At 36.3% G+C, this 20,637-nt stretch overlaps 1 protein-coding gene across 2 annotated transcripts; it reads left to right on the top strand.

Moving 5' to 3' along the window:
* The first annotated feature begins 6,431 nt into the window (after positions 1 to 6,431).
* LOC122076622 (transcription factor bHLH35-like) lies at positions 6,432 to 8,997 on the top strand. Of its 2 annotated transcripts, none has more exons than XM_042642027.1 (4): positions 6,432 to 6,901; positions 7,253 to 7,471; positions 7,576 to 7,758; positions 8,677 to 8,997. In XM_042642027.1, exons 1-4 carry the CDS (start codon positions 6,527 to 6,529, stop codon positions 8,773 to 8,775), a joined length of 876 nt encoding a protein of 291 aa, XP_042497961.1. In that variant the 5' UTR covers positions 6,432 to 6,526; the 3' UTR covers positions 8,776 to 8,997. The 2 variants fall into 2 exon arrangements, with proteins under 2 accessions (XP_042497961.1, XP_042497970.1); XM_042642036.1 differs by having other exon boundaries at positions 7,576 to 7,749.
* Positions 8,998 to 20,637: the final 11,640 nt, after the last annotated feature.

Raw genomic sequence — 20,637 nt, forward strand, 5'->3', positions numbered from 1 at the left:
CAATTTTCTTAAACCAAAGCTGAGATGGTACTCGCAATGCCGATACAATGTGTAGCACCAACTACACGGGAGCATCCACTCTCGGTGCTTAGAACCCACTAAGTACTCAATAAAGAATACAGTAAATTTGGACTTATATCAATGCCCTACAGTTAAGTCTTGCCTAGCAAATGCATCCACAACTAGCTAGCATACTTACAGTTCATCCACAACTAACCTAGCATGTAAACATTCATCCACGACTAACCCTAACATACATACATATTATCATATATGCATATAATGTAAATTCTAGGGTTAAAAAATCTCACAGCCCTTGTCTGTTGTTAGCAAAGTTGCCTCAGAGCATAGTCTCTACACACTAGAATCCTCAACTCCCCTTTAGAGTAGGAGACTTGAATCTTCAAGTAAGCTCAACATGGTCATGGCATTGGCATCTCACAAGTCTTCTCCCTTGTCCTCTTGCACTTTAAAGCACAAATAGAAAAATCGTCTCTTCTTTTCTCATTTCTCTTAGCTTTTGATTAATGAAACATCAAGAACACTCAACTACCTTCTCAAGCCCACTTTAATGGAATAAAGACTCTTTCCATCAAGCAATAAACCTCATTCAATGATCAACCATCAAGAGGGAAACTTCTCATACCAAAATCGTAGCCTTACTTCACTCAAAACTCATTTTTCTTACTGCCATGGTGTAGGACTTGAAAAAACGAAGAAGTAGCAACTTGGTTCACCCAAATCCGAGTTAAAATGAGGGAGATATGACCATAGATAGCCTAAAATTGAATCTTTGTTGGAGTGTCGTAGGCTACGCCGGCGGTGCATGCAACAAGGGCGAAATCTGACTATAGATCTCATCTAAAAGATCTTATAATCTAATCCGTCCAATTAAACCAATGGACAATAGATATAAACCATTAGATTTGAATCTTACAAAGTCAAAGATGATGTCATCATAACGTATGCACTGACATTGTCAGACGCGTTGTCGATCACCGATTGGCTGGTGTAGCGAGTTTTATGGTATGTTGTCGGCTAACTTTAATAAAGCTCCATTGATCTTGACCGTTAGATCGGAACCGATCTGATATGATTGGCTTAGATCAAGATATGAAGAATCTCTTTATAGATTCTATGCACATGAGCTATACACAATCAAGACTCAATATGGTGAGGCACCACACCATGATGTCCGATGCACTTCTCCAATGAGGACCTTCATGCAGGAATCTAAACCGTCTCGTTAGTGCCCAAGTTCAGCAGCCATTAGATGAGAATAAGGCCTATGTGTCTTCATCTGAATCCTCCATTGTACAACTCTATACTCTCTTTTATTACAATCAAGCGTCTGCCTCCATATATTTCAGTGCTTAAAGATCCCCTGCAACTCAGACCTTCAAAATCTTAAAATTACACAAAAACCCTTCAAATTTCAAAACTAAATTTCAAGAAATCCACCCAACACCGAGAGCAATTGATGAATTTTCAGTTTAGATTTTCAAATCAGCTTCACGGAAACACATAACTTTTTCATACGATATTCGATCAAGATGAAACAAAGTATGTTGGAACCGTGACTGGACGCTCTACGACTTTTCAGAAGACCCAATCATCTGAATCAACCATGTAAAAAGACCAAAATATCCCTAGACATTTCTAATGATGCATCTTTCTCATACAGAATCAGAACACAATGAAATCAGAACCATTGAAAAGATAGGATTTTTGTCGTATTGTTACATAGAGAACACTTCCTTTAAAAAATTCATCTTCAATGTCGAAACTGCCCTTGACTGCCACAAATGTTGTAACTTCTTCATACGGTATCGGAATGCGACAAAATCAAATACACTGGACTAGATAAACTACAATCTATCTTTTTCATGAAGAAATGATATTTCAAAAATGTCATTTTCACTATCGAAAATTTCTCCAAGCATAAATAGGCCAATTTTATCAGTTTTGACACAAAAACCCGCACCACCTACCATGGATGAATTAAACCACTCTATGCACACAATGTGGCTATGTTACCTCATCAATGACACTCAACGTTATCATGCCATCACTTTTGATTACGTCACCCAAACTGGCCACATCATTACTGTCACGTGGTCAGGTTGCCAACAAGGACAACCATACAACAACAGTATGACCATGTTCAACGAAGACCATTGGATGCACCGGTAAGGAGAAGTGACCTAATTCAGATAAAATGACCCAAACGAGCTAAAGGCAAGCCAAAAATGACCATAAGAGAGGCAGTGAGGAAATACATACACAAATTAGGTCTTGTCCCAAGTATGGACTCGAATAGAGCAGATTGGAGGTCTAGGATCTAGGTAGCAGACCCCTATAGCTATGTTCTACTTCGTTAATGTTATCACTAATTTGTTTCTCTTAACTCATACTTTTTCTTTTTTCCTTGGTTTGCTTGGATCCATGTAACCGACCCCATTAAGTTGGGATAAGGCTTGTTGTTTGTTCTAAGGTGATGGGTTTTTTTTTTTTTTTTCTATAGAGAAGCAAAAGATTATATTAAAAAAAATTATATATAAAAAAAGGAGAGGGATAGGTATGTCCCCAATATATGGTAAGCTAGTGAATAGCACCATTGGGGGCAAGGGGTAGGGGGTCGTTTCAAAAGGGGAAGAGAGAGGTAGACACAGTGGGTGCTAACTTATGGTATACATCAATATACCTTACCTTTTGCCGGTAATTTAACACCCAAGCATATCTAGAAGGGGAATTGAAAATATATAAAAGTTTTATATTCCACCTATGGTTTTGTCATTAGCAGAAAAAGACTCTGCTTTTGTCTCAAGGTTCCACCTTCAATATTGTCATCAGCAAAAACCAAGATACAAGATAGAAATTAAATTTCCAGCTTCCTATGTAGCCCAAAGAAAGTTAAAAATTGAATCTTCAAAGCGATATCATGGCCTTTCCTGGTAGTCCCAAGATATATTAGCATGAACATATCAAGGACTAGAGACCCAAGAGTCAGAAGCTTGATGACGGGCACTCTTTTTAACTAGAGCATCAACCACTGAATGCATCTATCTATAGCAATGCGAGATCTTCCAAGAAGTGAAATCAAGAAAGAGTTTAAAAAAGGCCCACTTTTGATGAAATTTCAACGGAATAGTGAGATAGTTCATACTAACCAAAACTGAACTTGAGTCACAATCAATCCATATAATGGTAATACCCTCACGTTTCACCACTTCCAAAACTATGAAAAAATCTGAATATTCGGTGAAGAAAATTGACATAATACCAAATAAGTAGAAAAGCTTCCCATAGGCTCCCCATTAAAAAAAAAATTAAATAAATAAATAAATACTAGCTGCATCTAAATGACCTGAATTTCCCAAGGAGCTCCCATTAATATTCAAATTTATAGTTCCCTCTTCTGGCTTGATCCATTTCACTTCCAAGATCCTGTTCGAAAGAGGATTGTAAAGATATAGTCCCAAGCTGTCTTGATTGAACAAGATCTTCGATGGAAGAGATTTTGCAAGACATAGCTTTAGAGGAATCTCTAATATCCCAAATAATTAAATCTCTAAGATGATTGAAAAGCCTACCTTTGGCATCAAATCATCTTGATTTTTTTTTTGGATAGATTAATATATTGTACAAAGAAAGAAAATAAAATACAGGAGATGGAAACCACACTCCCTATTTAGACAGACCTAAAAGAAGGGAGATAGGCCCCAAAAATCAAGAAGAACAAGCCCCAAAAAACAATCTGAAAATATGAAATCAGCAGATTACATTCGGTAATAAATCTTAAAAATTAGCATCATCTGTAATTAAACCTTTCAGATCATCCCAAAACTCTTCCAAAAAGTAAGCTAATATCGATACTCGTTATGAACGAAGCCATATATAATCAACAAGATTATTCAAATACTTCCAAACATGTTTAAACTCTATCTGAACAAAAAAGGTTGAAAGGTGAAGAATCTTACTTTTCAGAACTTGAGCATCTCGTGGACCTTTGATGACTCCATTAATCATGTCTATAGCCAAATTAGAATCTCACCGGACAAATACACACATCAAATCCCTATCAATACAAATAGACATATTCCTTATAATAGCTTGCATCTTCATAATTAAGACCAATCGAACATCCCCAAGTCCAGCAAAAGCAAAAATGGGAAACCATTTTACATCACAAATGATACCACTATAAGAAGCTCTATCTTGATTTAAAGCACCATCACTATGAAGAGCTACCATACCTTGAAGAGGATTCAACCATGAGCAAGTCTTGTGCATCTTAACAATCCAGGAGATCTGCAATCCCCAATTGTCAACAATAAGCTGGCTTTAACAGAATGAACACTTGAAAAAAATTAAAGTAGAACGAAAAGCAAGCTTTCCTACAACACATCATTTTTTATTTTCTCCACCACTTGAAACCTGGTTTTGGTTATAATTTGAAAATTTCTAAAATTTCTCTCACGCCAAATCTGCTCAACGTTAGAACAAAAAGCAAGCTTTCCTACAATCCAGATCTGATCACTACCACTAAATTCATGATTAACCCATTTTGCTGCATCTATAATTCCAATAGGCTGCCTCCTTCCATTAGAGCACAAGGAAAATATATCACCTAAAACTGCCACTGCAAATGGGCATTCAAAGAACAAATGATCTCGATTCTCTATTTCAACCGAACATAGAACACAATTTGGTGTGACATCAATGTTCCTTTTTCTTTGGTCTTTAGTCGACAATGCATTAACAAGACATCTCCATATAATAAATGACTGTATCTTTACATGCATGCATAAGAACCAGCATAAAACCACTTGCCCGATGGGCTTCAACGGGATGAAGGGCTCCTATACGGTGCGGAGAGATCATGGAGACATAATTGTTTTGCTCTGAACATAATTGTTTCACTCTGAACACTTTTAAATTCAGTGTCTTGATTTCCTGTTTGAGTAGGCACAAGAAGCCAATTGGATAGGTCCCAAAACTTTCATTAATTGTATACAGTATCATATTAGAAGGTTCTTTAATTAAGCTACGAATTATCCATGTTTGCAAGGGAACTAAACCATCATTCAACACTTCTCAAAAGAATTCCTTGAACTGAGGGTTATTAATTAGTGATATTTAAACGCATTAAATAGGCATATGATCTAACTAAGATCTTGAAGCTCCCCAAATCATTTAATAAATGGTCATATAATCGAAATAAGTTCTATTGAAACTCCCCCAACCTCATTTAATAAATGAAATGACCATATGTTATGTTTTCTCTTGAATTATTGATCCATTTTAAAGATTAAACTGCTTTAAAAAAAAAATTGATGGCAATCCAAATGGGATTTATCTTAAGTTTGTGATGGTAGCACAGGACTTGAAGCCCATCACTATCTCGTATGGGTGTGCGGGGGCGAAGTCCATGGTATACTACAACCCTATTAGCCGCGACCTAATAGATCGACCTGACTTGGAGGAGCATTTATATGTTATGATGTCTTGTAGCGTAAGGAAGTGAGATTTGGGATTTTTTCATGTTGGGGTTTCTGTGTGAGTGTTCTTGCCACGAGTTTAAGTGTTCTTCAGAGATTTCTATTGTGATATTTCTCCCAACGTAGTAAATCATCTTCTTCTTCATTTAATTAGATAGCTTCCTTAAAAAAAAAAAAAAAAATTCCTATTACTCTTCATCTAAATAATTAATGGAGATCTTGCAAATTTCCATATATTTTAGTTTCTGCCTTCGAACATTGTTTTCCAATCACATATGGTGAAAGAGTTGACAAGTAATGTGAACTCTAGACCTCGTTTCGATAGCAATACCAAAGGTGCGGCTCTTATTGCAAGTTTGATTGTTTTTATGTTTCAGTTTATTTCTTTGCTGATTTTTTTAATATAATTTATTCTCTGTAAAAATAAAATAAAATAAATAGAGAGTATGATTCAATTTCCATGTATTTATTATTTCTAAATGTTTCTACCAAAAAAAAATTATTATTTCTATAAGCTGATAAGAAGAGAGAACGATTTAAATGGCTATGGGGACAGGATCCATATACTTCTAAACCAAATGCCCTTGGATAAGTTATTTTATTTAGAAACCATATCACTTTCCACCCACTACCCATTCTTTAATAGTTTTATCACACCATTCAAGAACTTCCCAGCTGTTATGAAAGTCGCGGGACTGAAACGGTAGATCATTCGATCCCAAAGTTAAATGATAACAATTGGACGGTTCAAATGCAACAAAACCCTTTCTGTAATTTTCTTCCGTTGGTTAGTCATGGCGTCGGCGACTGACAGATCTCTTAAATGATAAGGCCGACCACGTTTTTTTTTTTTTTTTTTTTTTCTGGTTGAAAGCCGACCACGTTTTTTTTTTTTTTTTTCTTCTAGTTGAAAAGGCTGACGACGTTTCAAAGGCAGACGACGTTTCTGGTTGTGGATTGGTCCTGTCACTGTGTCTGCTTCTCCTTTTGGTTAGAGAGAGAGAGAGAGAGAGAGAGAGAGGGAGATGGGTGGATGTTTTCCTGGAATGGATGAGCTGGAAGCCTTCTTAATGCAGGATGAAGAGGCGGCGCCACTCAGCTTTCCCCCGGCGATTGCAGAATCCGGCAACATCGGAAAATCGAGAATAAGCTTTGATGAGTTGTGGGATCTCCAGTCTCAGGAGGCCCAAGGGTTTGATGATCAACTAGGGTATGTGGAGCAGCAACAACAGGAGGAAATGGAAGAACTGGAGGATGAAGAAGAACTAGAAACTGGTGGTGATGATAAGAAGAAAAATAAGGGGAGTAGAAGTAGAAATTTTGTATTTGAAAGAAACAGAAGGAAGAGATTGAATCAACAGCTGATGACTTTGAGGTCTCTTGTCCCTAACATAACAAAGGTACGTACTATAGTGAGCAGTACTTGAATATCAAACCCTTTTGTAAAAAAAAAAAAATTAAATAAATAAATAAATAAATACCCACAAATTATAAAATCGAGGTTAACCCTTTTACTTTCGGCATTACTATCAACAGAGAAACTAACTCGTAAAATAGGAAAAAAATCCCACAATTGGGAGTCACATTATTCTGAACCTTGCTCTTCCTAGGAAAACCCCTTCTAGATCTCTCCGAGCGGAATCCAGGAACCAAATATCAGTAGTAGACCTTGATTATTGTTTCTTTATAATCAGATTTAAGTCTGTTAAGTTTCTAAAACAAGTAGTGTATCTATGTGGTGATGATGGCAGATGGATAAACGATCTATTCTAGTAGATGCACAAGCTTATCTTCAGAATGTATTGCAAGAGACAGAGAAAGAGTTGGAAAAAACCAGCTTATCCTCATCCTCCACTGCTTCTTCTGGGGAGTCATCTTCTATTACCCTTGAGGATGATGAAACTCCACCATTAATGGAAGCTTCTACAAAGGGTTATGATCGTAACGCAGCTCTGCCAACTATATCTAAGGTCCATCTACATTAATTTCATCTTCATTCATAATTATCATATATATATATATATATATATTTTTTTTCAATTTAACTCTTGTGTTTTAAAAAAAATGATTACAGATTGAAGCATATATGATGGAAAAAGAGAGATTTCTATTAAAGATCCGTTGCAACAAGGCAATGGGAGCAGTGGGTCTGGTGCAAAGGGCAATAGAAATGCTGGGCTTACAAATTACATGTTCTTCAATTGATGAGCTTGATCATGCCAACATGTTGATTACTACTTTCCTCCGTGTATGTATGGTAATTGTTAATTTCTGTGACACAAACTAGAGTTACATTGGGTAATGATTATAAAATTTCCTTTTTAAAATTTGAAATTAAATTAATTAATATTTTTACCAGATTTAATAATAATATATTTTGCTGGTAATTTTTATTTTACATTTTATAGCAAAGATTTTGAATATAAATTAAAGTGAAACTTAATAACTAATTATAGGGGGTGATGATCACAAAAGTTTATTTTTTAAGTTAGAAAATTTCTCTTCCCTCCTTTTTCATTTCCCTTGCAACCAAAAGGAGTCATATGTGCGATGTGACTGCTTTATTAGTTTCATCTACCTTTAGGAAGAGAAATAAAATTACTTAAAAAATAGAAAAAAATTACAAAATAACAATTTTTTAACTAACTTGAAAATATTTTAAATTTGATTATTAAATTTTACTGTGACTTCGTTTGGCTGTAAGTAGAATTAAAGGGAAGGAAAGGAAAGGGAAGTGAAATTTTCAGATTTGAAAAATAAACTTTTGTAATCAGTACCACATGTGGTTATATCTCTAACCCTTGCGTGCAAAAAAACAAATAGAATCTTGAAAGGTATTTTTTGAAAACACTAAAAAACATAAGAGAGTATTCGTGACCCCAAAGGGGGAAGGTGACTTATTTCATTTTTCTTTGGCTATGAGCAGAGGTTGCATCTACTTGGCTACAACCCAAGTAACAGCCAAATTTTTTTTCCAAGTAAATTATATGACTGAAAAAGACTGGTAATTCTGATTGCTGAGGGATCAGCCATATATAGGCAAGATTTTAGCCCTTTATATTAGTTAGCACTGGTCTTTCTTTATTTTATTTTTATTTATTTTTTGGTAATCATGTTTTAGCGCTGATCACCTCCTCAAAGAATCTAATAATATTTGTTCGAATCTTTTTCTCAGGTTAAGAAAAAGGATGGTGAGACCCAAGAAAAGCTATTGCATCAGGTGAGAACAAATGCTGGAAAGTTGGGTCTTGTGCTTCATCATGAGGATTCCTAGCTGTTACATCTGAAGCAAATTATAAATTTCATAATGCCTAGATCCTTCTATAATCCCATTTGCTTCTCAATGATTTCCAGCGGCGACTCTTGAAGGACTCTAACATAGGTATCGAATCTTATATTTCGATATCAAGTATGGTGTACTACTATTTTAACAGTTTTGATCCAAATATCTTATACTCTGACAATTGATCATTAATTCATGAAGCAATTGGCCGGATGCCTTTTTGGTGAAAGGCATATGGTTAATCTACTGCCCATAAATACAACCTTATCATTATTAATAACATCATCTTAGTTAATTGATACTTATTGTTTTTTATTTTTTTATTTTTTGTGTTCACTTAGCTTAGCTTAGCTTTCTTTTTTTTTTTGCTAGCATTGTGTTTACTTCGCTTGTTCACCGTCCTATGCCAACATCCAAATGGAGGCCCACATCTTTGGATGGGGAAAACTGAAAAGGCATGAAAAGAAAATGTAGCAAAATGAAGTACTTTTGGAACACAATCCAATTGAAGTGGCTTGGTTTTTTTTTTTTTTTTTCACTTTTTTTATTTGTTCTTTTGACTGCTTGATGGATTGAAAAAGCTAAAAAATAATAGGGAAAACAAGAAGTAAGAAATATGATAGAGTTCATAGAGAGTTAATTTGGCAAGTGTTAAGAGAAGAAAGTGTTTCTAGTAAATATATGGACAGAGCTAAAGACATATATAATGGTGGAGTAACTAGTATAAGAACCATGGATGGGGGAGGGGGAGTGAAGGAAATAAACATCAAGTATCAGCTTTAAGCTTATGTATATTTTTTTTAATCATAGACGAGCTAACTAGGAAATTCAAAATCATATCCCTTGGTATATGTTTTTTGTTGAGAATATTATTTTGGTGGATGAAACAAAAGCAAAGATAAATGCAATGTTTAAATTATGGGGTTCAAACTTGGAACTAGAAAATTGTAGGATAAGTATAATAAAAACAAAGTATATAATATGTAATGTTAGCAACGTAAGTTTGAAAGTGAGGTAATGAGAGCTGAAGATAGAGCATGAACATCCTCTACAGTGAGTTTGGCAGTGAGATAAGCATCGGATGGCCGAGAGGTAAGTGCAAGAGAGGTCTTTGAATTTCTAGTATAGAGGTAATTTTATACAAATTGAATGAATTAGAAGAACCATGGATAAGCCTAATGACCCTAGGAGAAATGATAAGGAAGGACATGCATAGCTTAGGATTAAGTATGGCTTTGAATCCTTTACCAAAAAAAAAGAAAAAAAGTATGGCTTTGAATACAATTGATTGAAAAATAATGATCCATGTAGCCGACTACATTTAATTGGGATAAGGTTAAGTTGAGTTATTGGATAAATGTAGAATATTCTAGACGCTTTCATTATTTGCTAGGTATATATAGCCCATTCTCTTTTTATACTCGAGGGTTCTCCCTCCTTATGCTAATATATCTCCTCACCAATATATATATATATATATATATATATGGATATTAACGATATTCTTTTACTGATCTTTAGTTAGAAAAAATCATAAATAATGGCTTTAAAATGATTCTTTTTAAAATTTATGCTGTGATATGACCCATTATATCTTGGTTTATATCATGTCCATATCGATGGTGACCAATACCGCCAGTGATATTGATATTATAACCCAGACTTGGGGCCACTGTCACATAGATAATAGATAATGTCAAATTGATGAGTCAAGCTTAACCCACTTAACTGGTCCACCTTCGATCCATACAGATGGACTGACAAGTGACAGCCTCTGTTGAACCGGCCTATCAAGATTTAAATTAAATTGTGTAATAGTTTAGGATAAGTGGAGACGAAAGTGGTTTCACATCTTATCCATGTTGGTTAAAAAAAAATGTGAAAGTAAAAGTTCTATAAACCCTTATGAACCATAATCAAATAATTTCTCCTGGAACTAACAAAGAAAAAATATGTATACATTCGGATTCAGATCATCGGTGGTGCATATTGTTTTAATTATCGTTATTATATTGGTCTTATCATATTGATATTGGCTGAGATTGATCCCCGATTTTTGATCGATTTGGATCGATTATCTATATCATTTTAGGTATGAAACAGTAAGAATATATATATATATATATATTATTTTTTTTTCTTTTAAAAGCTAAGGACAAAACTGACCGATATTCATTGGTCCAATTTGATCTGGATCGGTATCAGATCAATAATGATATGATTAGTAGATACCAATACTAATACCATCCCCTAAATCCATAGTAGTGCATCAGGCCCTTCAGTGCATATTCAACAGCTGAGAAGACTTTTTTGTTACCAAAAAAAAAAAAAAAAAAACAGCTGATGTGTATCAATTTCTCTTAGTCCTCAAATATTCACTAGAGGACTAGCGCATTACAAGCAGAAGATTTGGTATCTAGATTCTATGCGTTTCTTATTTTTGGATTTTGATCCTCTCCAAGAAAGTGTTGAAGAGGAACCAATGTCGAAAGAGAAGCAGAAACTAGAAGAGAGAAAGAGAGAGGGAGAGAACTCACACTGGTCATACCGCATGCGTTGGAGAGGATCTTACTCATTTTGGACCCTAGAATGCGTCATAAAACGTTACCCGTTCCACGTTTTATTTCCAACACATGGATTTAGTACTATTGATACCAAGATTTGATCAGTATAGGAGATGATTGGTGCATATTGATCACTTTTGTTTCTTTTTTTTTTTTTTTTTTCAGAGAAAGTAGATTTTTTTTTTCATTGTTTTACCCTTGAAATGATATGGATAATTTATTCAGATCAGTCAAAAATTGAGGATTGATCTCAGCTGATACGATATCATACTTGAAACCATGCCAACCTGATTATTTTTTCATTTATTCATTAATTCAACATAGGGAGAAGCAGGTTCTTACCATCCCTCACAAGGAGTCGAGGAGAGAGAGAGAGAGAGAGAGAGAGAGCAGGGGATATAAAAAAATTTACCCCATAAGTATAGTCAAAATCCATCTAAGTTCAAGGAAGTAATTATGATTCACGATTATACCTCCATTGATTACAATTTGTTTGAGTATGGGAATACATTCCAAACATAATAAAATATATATATATATATATATGTTAAAAATAATTGAAAACTGGAAAAATATGAAAAGAGTGAAAAGGATGTCAACTTAAATAAATATTTTTTGTTGGTAAAATAATAAATAAATCTTTCCTTGCTTTTGTTCGGGATGGGTTTGTTTTTGTATAAAACCATCATTTAAAATTTGAAAGATAAAGATAAGATAGTGAATAATACTCACCCTCAAAATGGAGAGACCAATTCATGACCTAATTTCTTGATAAGTGTATAAAATGGTTTCGACCAAATGGTTTGATGAATACATAAGTAATATATGTGAAATCCTCCCAAAATAAGTGAGGGATCATCTATTTATAGTCTTACTTGGGAGCTAAAGGTCGTCCTTGGCAATTTCCGTTTGCTTCAATTTTTTTTTGTTTTTTTGTTAATCAAGGTATTCGAGCCAGCTTACGCGCACCTCGACTAATCCTTGGGGAAACTAGCACAGTAACCCACCACCATGATCTCCACTTAAATCGTAGATGCACAGATGGGGAATCAAACCTAAGACCGTACGCCTAATCCACACAATCCCTAGTTCGCCCTAACCATCTGGGCAATCCACGGGTGGGTATAGAATAAATAAGAAAACACACACACACACACTCACACAATGCGTACGACAGGGTTCGATCCCATGACCTCCTCCCTTGGATGCCGACTCTATAAACCGAAACTGCCACCACTATGCTATCCTAATGTTCGTCGTTTGCTTCAATTCTTATGAGATTTCTTTTCTCCATGCAAAGGGGTCTATGTTGGCTTTACATAAAAAGAAAATATTCTTCCACAGTACAGGAAGAGTTTCCTTAGTTTCTTGGGATTCTAGAATCCTCTAGGATGTTACCTACTGGGGTCTTAAGACATGTCCAGGCACAAGCTTTAGTCATCAAGCAAGAGACATGCGAGAGATCTCCCGATTAGATTCAGACAATCTCTACAAAATCGCAAGTGGACATGTAAGGACTTCTGAACGACATGCAGAAAAGTTTGGCCAACACCAGCCAATTGAAAAAGGTGTTAGTCTAAGTGCAAACAACGTCTGCTAGAGTCAGTACAAATCTGACTCGGACTGATCTGATTAGGCCTTTTGCTCAAATCAAGATCGGTCTGGGTCTTTGGAGTGCTCTAGGACTATTCTAGACATATCAAATCCATTAATCATATTTGAATTTATTTTTAACCAATTGAAATCTTCTTAAACCAACATGGATTTGGCAAGGAAGAAGACCTTCAGCAATAAATAAAAAATTCTATCACAATCCAGGGAATTTCAATTCATCATCACCTAATCTTTCTAATTAAGGGCGATAAAATGAGGTGTCTATAGTAAGATTATCCTTACTATGTATGATTAAAGATAATTAAAGGTTATCTTTTGTCACTTAGAATTAGGGGTGTCAATCGATCGGTCCGGCTCGGTTTCTGTCAGGATTGAGTCGGTTTCAGTGTGGAAAAGTTGAAACCGAAACCAAACCAATAAGGAAATTCTGGTTTTGGTGCGGTTTGGTTTCGGTTTGTCTTCGGTTTCTTAAATCGATTTGGTTGGTTTTGGTTTTTGGTCTAGTTTGGATTCGACTTTCCATACAAATGTATACAAAACTATGCAAATTTTGATTTTTTTAATGAATTTTGGAGTATTTAGGTTTCTTACCGGTTTGGTTTCGATTTCGGTATGGGTTTTGAGCCGGTTTCGGTTTGGTTTCGGGTTCATCCGGTTTCTGGTGCGATTCGGTTTGGTTTTGGGGTTGCAATACTCGAAACCGAATCGAACCAATAAGGCTTTGGCTCGGTTCGATTCAGTTCGGTCCGTGTTGTTATCGGTTCGATCCGGCCGGTTTTACCGGTTCGATTTAGGAATTGACACCCCTACTTGGAATGATGAAAACAGTCAGATTATAATTTCCATCCTTAATTTCGTATTGATTACAATTAAATTGTAATCTCCATCATTAGTTTTGTTTTAAAAGCTAAAGTCAAAAACTCTAATTACTCATTGACATCAACATAAGAAAAAAGAGAAAATAGAAGAGAGAGCATCTTCATCTTCAACCTTGGGTTACTATCAATGGAAAATGAGTATTCGGCGTGAATGATCACCAAGTAGTGCTGCATTTGAACTTTCCATCAATGCATTCTAGGTAACCTTCTCCTCAAAATCCTTTTTCATTCATTATATTCATCTAAATTCTTTTGCTGAAATTTTTTTTATCCAGCACCGTTCATGGCTATGCACCTGCATTGCACCATTAGTCAACAAAATTGTTTCTTGTGTTATAATTGGTGTGGTGGGAAACGAGGATAAACATCTCTCTTAAATTAATACATAAAATGTCACAATAACTAGTTTTGTGCCGCTATAACTTTTGAATTATGCAACCCTATCATACAGTTTTGGAAACCATATATATATGGATGTGGGTCCCAAAAAACAATTCCACATGTATCCATCCAATAGAGTAAAAGATGTTCTCAAGATGTTGAAAATACTTTAACAAAAGATTTTATGTTTAGATAACACAATTTTGCAGGGGAAAATCTAAAAAATATATGTAAAATTTGAAAGGTTGAAGGTTCTCCACACCGCCAATGTGGGGAGTAATTACTCATGTACGCCACATTGATCATGGTAATGAAAATGATTTTGTCAATAGGGACCCACCTGATTAGAAAGGGCAGAAAAAGAATATGCTTAGCATGTAGAGGGCATTAGAAAGCTTTCCTACATTTTTCACCTCAGATTTTTTTTTTTTTTTAGAAAATAAGAGAGAAGGTTCTTCGAACAAGTGGCATAAGAAGCATATATACCAATGTGGTGTCCTTGAATAATTTCATACATAGGAGGGTAGCAAAGTCATTCATATGAAGATGAGAAAGATACAGAGATGGGCGCTAAATGCTAGTTATCCTTCCCTTTGCATGTTCTGAGAACCTTTTTCCTAAAACTAAATAATAAAAAATTTAAATCTTAAATTTTGGGATTTTATCTAGGGGTGTTAATGGGCTGTGTTTTGAAACCCATGCTCAAACCTAAGGTCTTTCAACTCAGCCAGTCTTAGCCCAACCCCAAGTTGGGCTAGGATATTTCAACCCAAGCCCAACCCAGCCTTGCCTTTATTGTACCTGATTAGGATGGGTTGGGCTAAGTTGTCTCTGATTGACCATGACAGCCCCTGCATATTGCCATTTGGATGAGAGGTGGCGAGAGAGATCATTCACCAGTTCATGTTCAAACTTTAAAAGCCAACAATGTATGATAAAAATAAATAAATAAATAAAGATAGACGTGGGTGATGTGATTAAAAAAGGATGTTTATGACGCATGGAAACATTTTAAAAAAAATATATGACATTTTATATGTTAATACAGTAATATAATATATTTATTGTATAGATTAATATAATACATTTAGGGAAGAGAGTTCCCTAAAGGTTGTGTGCATGACTTCTACACCAACACAAGGGCCAATGAGAGAGAGAAAGAGCACAAGAAAACATCAACAGCAATAGGATTTCTGACTTTCATGGGGTGTAAGACGGTCATTTCAAACTCCCATATTTTTGGTGCAAGGGCCACATATACTGCCTTTCAAGGCTCTTTTCCCTTATATTTGTTGCTTACATGAAGCTGGCCCAACCTGGTTTTAGGTCTAAATATTCCATCTCAAGCCTGCCCGGCTGAAACGCTTAACCTAGGCCCTATCTGGACTCAGGACAGGCTCATGTGGGTCCTGACTGAGAGTGCTTTTTTGACATCCCTATTCCAACTTATTTGTACAAAAAGGGCAAAACCAACCCAATATAAGGCCAAAAGGTCGCAAGACGTGGGTGAAAATTAGTATATAGGACGTTATCAAATTCAGCCGTTGATTTAGTTAAATCTCAGTCATTGATCATTTTTCTCTCAATTAAGCGACTATTACGGTTTTTATCTTAAACTCATGCTTAGCACCCCATATGACCTTGTTTCCCACTCCACGTCCTACCTCCCTCTCTTCCTACTATACTTCCTCTTCCCATCCCTACGACGATCCTTCGGCCCCTCATCCCTGATGGGGCAACAGTGTGGGGCAACCCACATCCCTCAGGGGGCCATCAATCTCTACAACAGAGTAGTTTGGTTCCTTAAGATCACAACCATTGGAGTTTCTTTCCTTGTTTCCTTAGCCTACTAAGCAAAAAATCTAATATTGGAGTTGTTTCCTCCCTTTGAAAGATAACATGAAAACCTCGTTTCCTCCCTTTGAAAGATGTCATGAAAACCCATTTTAGGCAGTCGGTGCACAAGGCTATGAAATCTGAGAATGTCCGAGAGATCCCAACATTCGAATCTTACCATTGAACCAAGACATTAAGGAAAGGACAAATATTTGATTTTTCTATTAAGGCTCTACAAGCACTCAAAACAAAGAAAAACACCATGGTGGAGTAAGGCTCTAAAACATGTGGCTTTTATTCAATAAATCTAAGCGAAACAAATCATGTTAACTCTGGCTTTTGGAGAGAGGGAAAGAGATACAGCACATCAGTGGAAGTGACCCATGTGGTTAGGTCTTTGAAGGACGAACAGAGACGGGACTTTGGAATAGGTGAATGAGATGACGAGAGGTCCTCACTGTGACATCCAACAACCATTCATCGGGTGAAAACGCCTTGAACGATTGTGACTACACTCATATTAAATCTATGGATACAAATAGATGAACATAAGAATAACTTGGCAAAACGTACTTTACGCTACCACTCACCCAAAAAAAATAAAGGACACCAACAACCATTGCCCTACCCATCGAAAACTCACGAGGAGCACGGGAGGAGAGGGTTCTTCTACTCCCCTTTGTTCGAAGAAGAGCGCACACCTCCCGGACTTCTCGGGAGCGTTTTTGGGTCCTTCGCCACACTTAAACTATAAGATTGCCGTAGACGGTAGACCCGATGACTCCGGGATGGGGGTAATGATGTGGAGAACAGGAGAAGCATTATCTTAATCTGGTGCACGCTTGTTTTCCCAATACATTCCATATGCTCTCTCTTTTTTAAAAATTATCCTTAATTCTTCAAATTTTTTTTTTTTTATTCCACCCTTGGCTCTATTTATTATTTATTTTATATGCTCCATTAATTATTCCTTGGAAACACAAACCCAAGTTTTTTATCAAAAAAAGAAAAAAGAAAAAAAAAACCCGAGTATTTAAAAAAAGAAAACCCCACGTAATCAATAATTACAAAATATTATGAATATTATTGTCTATTAAATATTAGGGAAATGTAAATGTTCTCTTGTCATGCGTCCATGCCGTCCAGGTTTAAAGGATGACGATATGATGCCTGCAGCCATGTGCATGGAGCGTGACTTCTAGGCAGTTGTAAGTTGTATTTGAATTCAATTGATCCTTTGGTGCTTTTTAAGAAAAATGGTGGAACCCAAGAGAGTACCCAAACAATATTCAGTGGTGCGTCTCACACTATCACAAGAAAATTAACTTAGTGGCAAATAAGTTAGCAAACGCGACGCAACAAATAGAAGCTCAGCTACTTGGAACCTGGCTCCAGATTTATCAATTGCGATCTAAATTGGGATTTTCAACAGAGCCTGAGATATCGCTTTATATAATTTTCCTTTGTTTGGATTTTTATCTCATGACAATGCCAAAGGTAAATATTGATCCAAAGGTTCTTTTCTACTCTTTACTTCTCCCTTATTTAATGATATTCATTTGTTAACTTTTAACCAAAAAAAAATTCTATAATATTCACATGTCTTGTTAAAACCTTTAAGTTTATGAGCTGTCACATGGAGGAATACGGATTGGATTCATGTCATTCAAAACTTGGGTTACATCCAATGGAGAACTTTAGATTCAAAAGAAGAAGAAAAATGGGTCAAAATTGAACCTAGAGTTTCATAAAAATTATAAAAATTAAAGAGATCAAGAACTATGGGGGCCACAATGTGAAGAACTGAAAGTATCTATGCGCCTTTCTGTCAGATAAATTTTTTTTTTATAGTCTCATAATTTTGAGATTAGTCCTTATCTGTATCTTGGTAGCCTATTGTCTATTGTTTTTTTGGAACTTGTCCATTTGATGTAGTAGCATTTTTTAACTGTTATCTTGAATGGACCACCATGGAAAGCTCCTCCTATCCCTCAAATTCTAAGAAAATGTTATCAACATCATTATTTATTAGTTTATTAAATTCACCAAATATATTTTAATTTATCTATTTATTTATTTATTTATTTATGTAGACCATTGAAAATAAGTGGTAAAAAGCTCAATGTATGTTGGCCATATAGGGAAGATGGGATGAAAAAAGTTGGCAAAGATTAATCCATAAGTTATACAACTCATCTAATGGTGGAAATATAATGCAACCTAGATTAACAGTGATTTGTGTATGCAGGTAAATAATTGTGACATTCATCAATACAAAAAGGAGGAAAGTTTTTTGTCGGTGAGCCTAGTCTCTGCATCAACACCCCGGTCAATGAGAGCACACGCTCAAGTATCAGTGATGGGGGCACGATGATCTTTTTTAATTCTTTGTGTTTGGATGCAAGGGTGCACTCCCAGGCAAAAAACCGTATCCATAGAAAAAATAAGAACTTTAGCGGTGGAGCTGAAAAAAACCAGAGCTAATGCTTTTACCGACGATAATTCTACCCACTGCAAAATAGCCTCTAGAGGATGCTACTAACAAAGCTTTAGCAACGGTGATACCATCATTAGCAAGGGTTTATTACCGTCAGTAAAAGAATATGATATTAACAAAAAATATCCCACCATGATTGGCTGGAGATGAGAACTGCCCTGCCCCTGCCCAGCCCCTGCCTCAACCCCGCTCCCGCCCTCTTCCTCTTTCTTTGCATCTCCCATCCCCTACATCTTCCCCCTCCCATCCGCCCTATCCTTAATCCTACAATTAAAATGCATTTACTCTATTCCAAATTTCAAATTTCAAATTTCAAATTTGAATTATAAGAAATTTGTAGCTAGAAGATGATAATCCTAAACTAAATAAGGAGAAATATAACAAGAACAAAAAGGACATCCATTAACACATATGCGGAAGAAAGGAATGTTAAATAGGAAAGAGAGAAAATAGAGTGGGAGAGACGAGAGTTAAAATTGGAAAATAGGATAGATTTGGTTTTATGGAGAAAGTCATGACCTCTTTTACTTAATTTTAAGGATTTCAATGTCTCCCTATTCATCCCATACTCCAGTATATAGGGGTGAAACAGGGCCAGGTTGGGCCTGGTTTCTTAAAACCTTAATCCAACCCTGCATTTCCATTATTGGCCCAGACCTGACCCAACCCTGACTCGGGGCTTGGAAAATCCAACCCTAACCCACCCTCAGGGTCAAGCCAAGCTAACCCTGATTAGCCTTGACTCCATCACCTTCTTTGGAATCTTTATTGGATGTAGCCATTGCGACTTGGTGGAAGAAGGCCGCCGACACTTTGGGGCGACCTGGTTTCTTGCTGGCTCAAAGGGAAGAGAAACGGAGAGAGGAAATAGAGAAGAAAAAAAGAGAAAAGAAGGGAGAGGGGATTTTAGAAGAACAAAAAGAAAGAAAGAGGAAAAAACGAGAGAGGTTTCAGAGAAGAAGAAGTTGATGGGAGGGGAGTCTTGATTTGAAAATGTGAGATTGCTAAGAAGGTTTAAGAAGCAGATTTCGCTGGTCAGAGAGGGGTTTCAAACTTCGATTTTGTTGGCCAATAAGGGTTTCAGACCTGGATTTCGCTTGGGGTAGAGCTCCTCTTCTCTCTCTCTCTAAATTTCTTATCTCTATTGATTATTACGGATGCGAGCAGGCACTAAGGAAGGAGCCAATGATGGTGTACGGCGACGGGAAACAAACCAGGAGTTTCCAATACGTGTCAGATCTAGTGAGACCATCAAGTTGTGATGAAGATGATGGGAGAAGGAAGGAGAGGTGGAGATTGAATTGAAGAAGATGGGGGAAGGAAGGAGAAGGAAGGTCGTTCTTAGGGGTAGCGGCCATGGCTGCTAAAGGAGAAAATGAAGAATGAAAAGGTTTAGGGTTAGGGTTTGCTAACACATTATATGAGAGTGTTAAAATTAGGGTTGGGTTGGGTTGGGCTGGGCTGGGCCTGGCTGAGGCCTCAACCCGGGCCCGACCCAATCCTGACCCAGGGATTCAATTTTCAACCCTAACCCACCTTCAGGGTCAGAAAACTTGGCCCAGACCCTGTTCGGGCTCAGGGCGGGGTCGGGCCATTAGGGCCAAATTTACACCTCTACCAATACATAAACACAAAAAGTTATGTAAGTTATTTAGAATTCTCACAACTCAACCACTACTTCCCTATAACTTCTACTATCATCCACTAATAATAACTCTCAATAACTACGTATAACTGTTATAAATACATGACTCTAACCCATGCATGTTGTTAGGGTTGGGTGTGTCTTGTCTTTTATAATTATTCGATCATATAATTATAATTGGGTAGGGTTTTGGTCAATTACATATATGGAGGTAGAATTGGAATTATGTGGGGTGTAGGGTTTTGAATTCCCTATATTGTCTCTGTGGTGAAAACCCTAATCACAATTAAAGAGGATCATTTTGTGAGATGGAGAGTGATGTAGAGATCTTTTGAAGAATATAGGAAATTCTCCTATTCTCTTGGGTGGTTGTAGGCAATTTTGTCGAAATATAATAAATTTCTCATCTTGTGTGATTGTTTGTTTGTACTTCTTCCT

Source organism: Macadamia integrifolia, chromosome 1 (genome assembly GCF_013358625.1).
Source record: "Macadamia integrifolia cultivar HAES 741 chromosome 1, SCU_Mint_v3, whole genome shotgun sequence".
In the NCBI taxonomy this organism is placed as follows: Eukaryota; Viridiplantae; Streptophyta; class Magnoliopsida; order Proteales; family Proteaceae; genus Macadamia; species Macadamia integrifolia.

Bases quoted from the DNA above. Each gene is read 5' to 3' on its own strand.
- LOC122076622 (XM_042642027.1), top strand. From the start codon at position 6,527: ATGGGTGGATGTTTTCCTGGAATGGATGAGCTGGAAGCCTTCTTAATG. The intron at 6,902-7,252 runs GTACGTACTATA...TGATGATGGCAG, and splicing joins TTGTCCCTAACATAACAAAG to ATGGATAAACGATCTATTCT. The intron at 7,472-7,575 runs GTCCATCTACAT...AAATGATTACAG, and splicing joins CTCTGCCAACTATATCTAAG to ATTGAAGCATATATGATGGA.